At 36.4% G+C, this 8657-nt stretch overlaps 1 protein-coding gene across 1 annotated transcript; it reads left to right on the plus strand.

Annotated features, from left to right (window-relative positions):
- Positions 1-287: 287 nt before the first annotated feature.
- On the plus strand, positions 288-1376 carry LOC134239539 (neuromedin-U receptor 1-like). Its single transcript, XM_062721708.1, has one exon. It carries the CDS (start codon positions 288-290, stop codon positions 1374-1376), a length of 1089 nt encoding a protein of 362 aa, XP_062577692.1.
- The last annotated feature ends 7281 nt before the right edge of the window (positions 1377-8657 follow it).

The raw sequence follows: 8657 nt of genomic DNA on the forward strand, positions 1-8657 counted from the left end.
GAATTTTTCTCAACGTAAAAAAATATAAGAACATCGGGTAATAAAAAAGGCGCAACTGCAAGAATGGTTACCATGACATGCAATACTGTTTCTATGTCTACAGTAAACCTATAGTCCCTTATTACCCATTATATATTGATGCAGTGTTGAAGTTACATATATTGACGAATTTAATGGTGAGGTAATTATCACATTCACCATGCGACCAATAACTCGGCAGCACTGCGCGTATAAGATAGCGATGCTGTACGGTATCAAGTCATTTCACCATCAATGATTCCACTGGTATGACAATCTCTCAAGACTCTGTGTACGGGTACTCAGACAAAGCTAGTCTGACGATTCGAATACGGTTGGTTGTTATACCAGTAATTTTCATTGTTGGCTTTTTAGGGAACACGCTCACTGCTTCTGTTTTCCTGGGGAAATCCCTGCGAGAGAAGTCCTGCAGCATCTACCTTGCAGCCAAAGCTATCTCGGACAACGGTTTTCTTGTGTCTCTTCTAGTGGCATGGCTGGACTTCGTCGATGTTCGAATCTTCCACACGCAAGTCGTGTGTCATGTGACATTGTATCTTTCATACGTCTGTGGATTTGTATCCGTCTGGTCTGTCGTGATGGTGACCATTGAAAACTACGTCAGAATATGTCGCCCCTCTGATTCTCGATCTCTTTGTAGCCGCTACATCGCCAAACGGATAACAATTCTTGGAGTGGTTTTTGGGTGTATGTTTGACAACTATCCTCTGTGGACGATGGACATATCCCCTCCAAAACCACCACAACAAAGGTTTTGTCATACGCTGCATAAGTTTGAACGCTTTGAAGTAGTTATGACGTACGTTGACACGGTTTTAACTCTCGTTATCCCCCTCGTCATCATCATTATTCTCATCTGCATCATCGCCGTCAGCTTGGTAGATGCCGCCAAACGTCGCGATCGTCTTCGGAAGACCTCGTCTTATTCCAGTGTAAATTCTACAAAATCTAAAATCCGCCCTGTATCCACTTTACCACATTCCAAAGTCACCAAAATGTTGTTAAGCGTGTCACTTGTCTTCGTCTGTCTGCATACTCCGAGCCATGCAATCAGAATGAAGGCAACTTTGGAGAATATACTTGGACAAACAACTGTGACGTCACACATGGACAGAGTGTTGCAACATTTCTTTCTGGTGCTTTACTACTTTAACTTTTCTATATACTTTTTTATTTATATTTTATGTGGACAAAATTTTAGAAAAATTTTGAAGAAGAAAGTGAATCAGTTGTGCAAGAGAAAGGAACATGTGGCTAGAACCTCGGACAGTGTTCTGAATTATCGAACCGTGGACATTGAACTTGAGACATCGAACAACACCTTAGATATGGACTAGGATTTCTTATTAGAGAAATATACATCTTTATTTATTTTCTCATAACAGGGTTTGGTCGGTTGTCCACTATCTGAATATTGCAACCCTTATTTGTATGAAAGGAACCAAACTCTTGTTCACGCATAATTCAACATTCCCTGTTAATTGTATACCCTTAATACAACGACATAAATGTGTGCCTCTAGTATTTTATGATTGTGTATTTAAAAAAAATTGTAAATACAAATGGAGAAAATTGTTGGTTGTACTAATTTATTGTTATAAAATTAATAAAATAATTTTAAAAATTAAATACTTTTTTCATTTTGTCCAGCAACATTGTTTATCATCTGCATTGAATTGAAATCCTCCACCAATTCATTTTCCTTGTTAAAAAATCAAATCCTGTTTGCAAAACTTCTTATTCATTCAGCCACAGGAGTGTGAAGTTTTTCACTGTAAAAACAAAAGCAAGAGGTCCGGGGGCCACATCGCTCACCCGAGCACTGTGGCTGTGAAAAATGCAAAAATCAATCCAGTATTGGAAAGCTTAAATGCATGTGACCACAACCTATCCCAAGGGGGGGGGGGTGACTTGAATTAACTAGAATGTAAACTAAGAATGCTTACATATTTCTTTGACTTTCTGTTGCCTTTTCCCTTTAAGTTTGAACTTCCATCTTGGTCCCACTCTTCCGCAGGAGTCATGATTTGAACAAACTTAAACCTAAACTACCTTAGGATGCTTCTATATGACTATGACCAACCATGGCTCTGTTGTCCTTGAGAAGATTTTTAAAAAATTACTATGTATTCCCATGTAAAACTTTGACCCAACCCCCCATAGGGGACCCATCCTACCCCCAGGGGTCATGATTTGAACAAACTTATATCTTCATTACCCGAGGATGGTTCAAAATAAATACTGTTTAACAAAACATAGGGCTTTGTTGCTCTTGAGAAGATTTTTCCTTAGTATATATTCCTATATGTAATACTTTGATCGTTCATTGTGACCCCACCCTACCTCCAGGGGTCATGTTTGAACAAACTTGAATGTACACTACCTGAGGATACTTCTATATAAATATGACCAAACATGGCTTTGTTGTTCTTGAGAAGATTTTTAAAGATTTTACCTATATATTCCCATGTAAAACTTTGATCCCCCATTGTGGCCCCACCCTAACCCCTGTGGCCATGATGTGAACAGACTTGAATCTACACTGCCTGAGGATGTTTCAATATAAATATGACTAATTATAACTTTGTTGCCCCTGAGAAGAAGATTTAAAAAAAAATTCCTATACATTCCTCTGTAAAACTTTCATCCCCCAATGGGGGCCCCACCCTACCCCCGGGGGGTCATGATTTGAACAAACTTGAATCTACATTGCATGAGGATGCTTCCACATTAGTTTTATCTTTCCTGACTCTGTGGTTCTTGAAAAGAAGATTTTTCAAACATGCCACTGTATTACTTAATTATCTCCCCTTGAGAGAAGGCGTGGCCCTTCATTTGAAACTTGAATCCCCTTCAACCAAGGATGCTTTGTGGCAAGTTTGATTGAAATTGGCCCAGTGGTTCTGGAGAAGAAGTCGAAAATTTGACAAGTTTACAGACGGAAAGACAGACGAACGGACGGGCAGACGGACTACAGACAAATTGTGATCAGAAAAGCTCACCTGAGCTGAAAGCTCAGGTGAATATAAAAACCAAATAAAACAAAGCAAAGCAAAAATAAAAAAAAAAAAAAAAAAAAAAAGAAAGAAAATCCCCTCAACTAAAAAATCCTTATTTTATATATAGTTGAGATTTTTATCGTTTAAGATTTTTATAGTTGAAGGTTGGGAAATACTTTTTACTCGCTTTTTTAGCTATTCTGGATATCTCCACGGGGGCCGGTAACATACTACGTTTTTTACGTAATCACTATGATATACAAAAAGGAAACATTAACGTATTTACATAACGTACCGGTAATAAAGAATCCGTAAAAGTCTCAGTGGTATAGGAGGAGTTGCGGATAAGAGATGAGTACCCTCGTTTTTAGATCTTAAATGAGCACTATTAAATTATATATATATATGTTGATGTAAAATAATTGTTAATTGACAACATGAAAATTTGGCAACAATGAATCGGACAGAAAATCAATATCAGATACATGTAGTATCTTCTCAGTGTACGAGGGCTGTTCAATAAATAATGCCTATGACATACAACACAGATACCATATGACATTAAGCTTGACTTTCTCTCATGATTGAATCTTTAATGAATTGATATCAAAGTGACATCACCTTTAGTGATCTTGGATGTCAGCAAGTCATCGACTTCCCAACACGTGGTAATAATATCCTTCTTATCTTTGCAACAAATAGACCATACCTTCTTAATAAATGATCATGATATACACGTAGTATCAATTGACATCAACAGACACTGTGACTATTAGTTCTGATTTAACAGAGAATCTGCCCAAATTTCAGCATCATGCCATCAAGAATGCACCAGTAGATGGAATGACTTCAAGAACATCTGCACTCATTCCATCAATACCATCAAAGTTCACTTCAAGTCGTTTTGATCAACCATGGTGTGATAGAAACATCCGGAGACTCAGTAGAAGGAAACGACGTGCACATAGGAGGGCCCGCATAACAAACACCCAGAATGATTGGAGAAAATACCACGAGGTCCAGAGTACCAACAGGAAAGAGTGTAGAAAGTCGTACCTCAAATATTTTAACAATATGTTAGGAGAGGAGGGCCCTTCCAGCAAGAAGCTATACACTCTAAAAAAAGTTTTACTTGTTGCTTTTAAAATAAGATATTAGATTAAGAAAAACTAGTAATTATTAGTAATCCATTTAGTCAGAATAGCAAGTAAATGACTATCATTGTTAGTAATTGTAAACATAATTAGTAATAAGGATGAATTCATTTACTTATAAAATGATTTACTAAGTATCAATACTTAATAGGAATTATACTACTTAGTAAATGAACTACTCATTTTTAGTAAATCATTATTACTTAATTTAGAGATAATATGCTTTCTATTTACTATGTTTTATAAGGGACCTATATATAGTTAGAATATAGGTCCCTGGTTTTATGAATTATTAGTAAGTAAATGTAATTCTGAAATTAATTAAAATCTAGAATATTATTACTTAGGAGAATACTTAGTAAATGGGGTACTTATCATATTTACTAAAATTGACATTATTTCTTTGTAATTGTTTTATTATATTTAGCAATAAAACATTTAATTCAAACGTCAAAAGCCTTCTAAATTAAATAATTTGTATATTTTTAAGGACCATTTTAAAAATGGTTTAAAGTTTCAAGTACTTAATACAGCATTTTAATTAGTATAACTTTTTTTTACATGAAGGAATATTTAGAAGAAAGATAACTCCTCCTCACAGACAATTAATATGAAAATTTAAGAATTAAATCCTGATAGTAATTAGACTACCATTTTTAAGTAATTATTTTTATTGCAACTGCTCTGAATTCTCCTTGATTAAGTAAATAAATTATTGTTTAAAGTAAATCAATTGAATACAATTTAAACAAGATGTGTTTGTGAAACACTAATGCCCCCCATATGGCAACATAGCAAAGGTTTAACTTTTGTTATATGCAAATTCAATATATTGGTATTTCTTGATATCTCAAAGGTCAAGGTCAAATGGTCAATGTTATTGGTATGTAATGAAAGGTCCTGCCACAAAAAATACATATCTGAAATATGAAAGCACTAGCCCCAACCCTTCGTAAGTTATGGTCAAGTTTACCAACTTTGAAATGTAGATCAAACTCCAAGGTCAAGGACAAAGGGTCAGATTTGATGGTATCCAAAGAAAGGTCTTGTCACAAGGATGAAATATGTAAAGTATGAATGCACTAACCCCAACCTTTGTAAAGTTAAAGTCAAGGTTTGCTTTTTAAAAGTGGGTCAGAGGTCAATGTTAAAGGGTCAAAGTTCTTGGTATCTAATGAATGGTCTTCTCACAGGAATTACATATATGTAAGTATGAAAGCCCTATCCCTTATTGTTCAAAAGTAATGGCCAAAGTTAAAGTTTTTTCACAAGGATTGAAATCTCCAAGGTCAAGGTCAAATGGTCAGGGTTGTTGGTATCCAATGAAAGGTCTTTCAACAAAGAGTATATATGTGAAGTATTAATGTCCTGGTATTTACTGTTAAAAAGATATGGCTAAAGAAAAAGTTTGGAATTTGTAAAAGTGGGTCAAACTCCAAGGTCAAATTTGGCGATACTCAAAGATAGGTCTTGTCAAAAGGAATGGACATGTGAAATATGCAAGTCATATATAGCTCCGCTAAATCAAAAGTTATGGGCAAGGTTAAAGTTTTTGCGGACAAACAGAGAAACAGACAGACAAAGAGACAGACAGATGGACACGACAAAAACTATATACCTCCGAAACTACGTTTACGGAGGCAAAAAATATTAGTTATATATAGGAATTCAAATAAAATTCTGATATCTTTATTTTTTTTTTGATTATAGTATATATATATAGTAATTAGACTACCAGATTTAAGTAATTTGTTTTGCAGCTGCTCTGAATCCTCCTTGATGCAGTAAATAATTTATTGTTTTAAGTAAAACAATTAAATATAGCAATTTAAAAATATTTTAGTAATAGCTAGTAATTAGTGGTAAAATGTAAGTAAAAACCAAGTAATATGTTATTACTTACATACACAAATTTAAGTAAATATAAATTACTAAGTAAAACTTTTTTTAGAGTGTACTCTTACATCAAGAGTAAGCGCTGTGACAGTTCAGGTGTCTTCTCTTTGCAAAACGAGGGTTTGCTTCACTCCAGTCCAAAAGATAAGTTAAAGATCTTGAATCAGCAGTTTTCATCTGTCTTCCATACAGAGTCACTTCGTAACCTACCGGACCTCATCTGTCTTCCATACACAGTCACTTAGTAACATATCGGACCTCATCTGTCTTCCATACAGAGTCACTTCGTAACCTACCGGACCTCATCTGTCTTCCATACAGAGTCACTTCGTAACCTACCGGGCCTCATCTGTCTTCCATACAGAGTCACTTCGTAACCTACCTGACCTTGGTCAATCAACCTACCAAACGGTAATGTGTAACATCAACGTCACAGAAAAAGGTGTCCTCTAACTATTGCATAACTTTAACCCAAACAAGGCTAGTGGATCAGACAACATCTCAGCAAGATTTTTAAAGACAATGGCAACATCAGTGTCCTTCACTAACCATCATATTCCAATCATCATTAGACCAAGGGAAAGTCCCAGATGATTGGAAGACAGCATATGTCACTCCATTATTGAAGAAAGGAGTCAAATCCAAAGCATCCAACTACCGTCCAGTGTCTCTCACATCTGTATGCTGTAAGACCTCGGAGCACATAATCAGTAGATCATAGCCATTTCATTAATCATCTTGAGAGAAATAAAATCCTCTCTGACCAACAGCATGAATTTAGAGACAATCATGTGAAAGTCAGCTGATAACAACTATCCATGATCTAGCAAGTAGCCTCGACCAACACCAACAGGAACACCAACAGGTCGATGCAGTCTTACTTGACTTCAGCAAAGCCTTTGACAAAGCCCCCCCATCGATTAGCCATCAAACTGGAGCACTATGGTGTGAGAGGATAGAACCTGGAATGGATCAGAAGCGCCCTAGTTGACAGAAGCCAACAAGTAGTTGTTGATGGGGAAATGTCCTCTGTTGCTCCTGTAAAATCTGGAGTACACCAGGACACAGTGCTTGGCCCACTGTTGTTTCTCGTGACAGTGTGACCTAGGCTTTACATCAAGGACCTACCATCCCGAGTCAAATCAACAACAAGGCTCTTTGCAGATAGAAGCGGTACAACGAATAGCTGCACGATAAATCATGGGCGATTACAGCAGGGAGAGCAGTGTAACATCTATGCTCGCTCCATCTTAATACCCTGCAGTCTAGGCGGATAACAGCAAGAGCCACAATAATGCACAGGATTGTAAATGACTACATAGACATACCATCCAGTCAGTTACATCCTATGATCAGATGTTACACCAGAGGAACATGCTTTGAGGTTCTTACAACCATTCTGTCATCTCAAATGCTACCAGGACTCCTTCTTTCCAGCCGGAGTAGTGATCTGGAATTCTTTAACACCATCCTTGGATACAGCTGATTCAGTAGAGGCCTTCAAAGCCCGAATCAGCACACTCGTTTTAGAAATTAATGATTTTATGTAGATTTTAACTAGGCCTTCCTCGGCATGATTTTATTCTTTTAAACATGTGAGATAATGCCCAACACTGGTGCCAGGCACATTAATGGAAGACGAAGATATCAGTTTATGTGACCACTTTTCATCTCATATTTTCATTGTGAGAAGCTGGAAACAAGGGCTTTTCGAGACATTGCATTAAAAACTAGAGGTACTGTGAGCAATGAGCTCACTAAATGATACCCCTGCCTCCCATATGAATAAAATGTCAGTGTTCATGTTTTGCTATAGGAAACCCGAAATATGTGTCGGATCAAAAGTAAAATAGGAGGTGCACAATGGCAATATTTGAAATAAAAGATTCTGTGAAAGTTTCATCAAATTTCATCCAGTGGTCTGAGAGGAGTTGCGGATAAGAGATGGGTACCCAATAGGGTAACAGAGGGACGGACGGAGACATCCCGATTACTATATACCATCCCGCTTTTCAAGCGGGAGGTATAATAATGATATAATGGGCATCAAAAATGGGTACCGTCCTTGGCGACAAAAACTTACGGCAACCAATATTCTGTTTGTCAAAATTCAACAAATTATCTCTTATGATGTTTGACTTTTTAAGACACATAGCAAATTTGACAGGCATCGGTTTGGGGGTAGTTCACACTATTTGAAAGAAAAATTTGACAGTAAAAAAGCTTAGTTCTCAATGGTCACCCTTGGTTTTGAAAAATGAGATAAAACGACAGCGTGTAAAATATCTAAACAATTATTTTAAAAAACAGAAATTGTAGTTATCCACGTTTGTCTGTTATTCAAACAGATAATGAAACTTTAATCCATTGCTTTGAACCCTCAAAAAAATTTAGTTAGAATGCGCAGAGATACTGTATACAGGGTTGTATTTGCCCCGTGTTAATTTAGCCCTTTCACACTTGCAGACAATTTTGCCCGGTTTTAAATTCGCCCAGTCATAGATTTATTTAAAAGAAATTATATTGTATACTTTAAATTCGCCCCGTTTTAAATTCGCCAAAATAAGAG

Source organism: Saccostrea cucullata, unplaced genomic scaffold, assembly GCF_032062105.1.
Source record: "Saccostrea cucullata isolate Sc308-1 unplaced genomic scaffold, CSIRO_AGI_Scuc_v1 ctg3052, whole genome shotgun sequence".
Taxonomy (NCBI): Eukaryota; Metazoa; Mollusca; class Bivalvia; order Ostreida; family Ostreidae; genus Saccostrea; species Saccostrea cuccullata.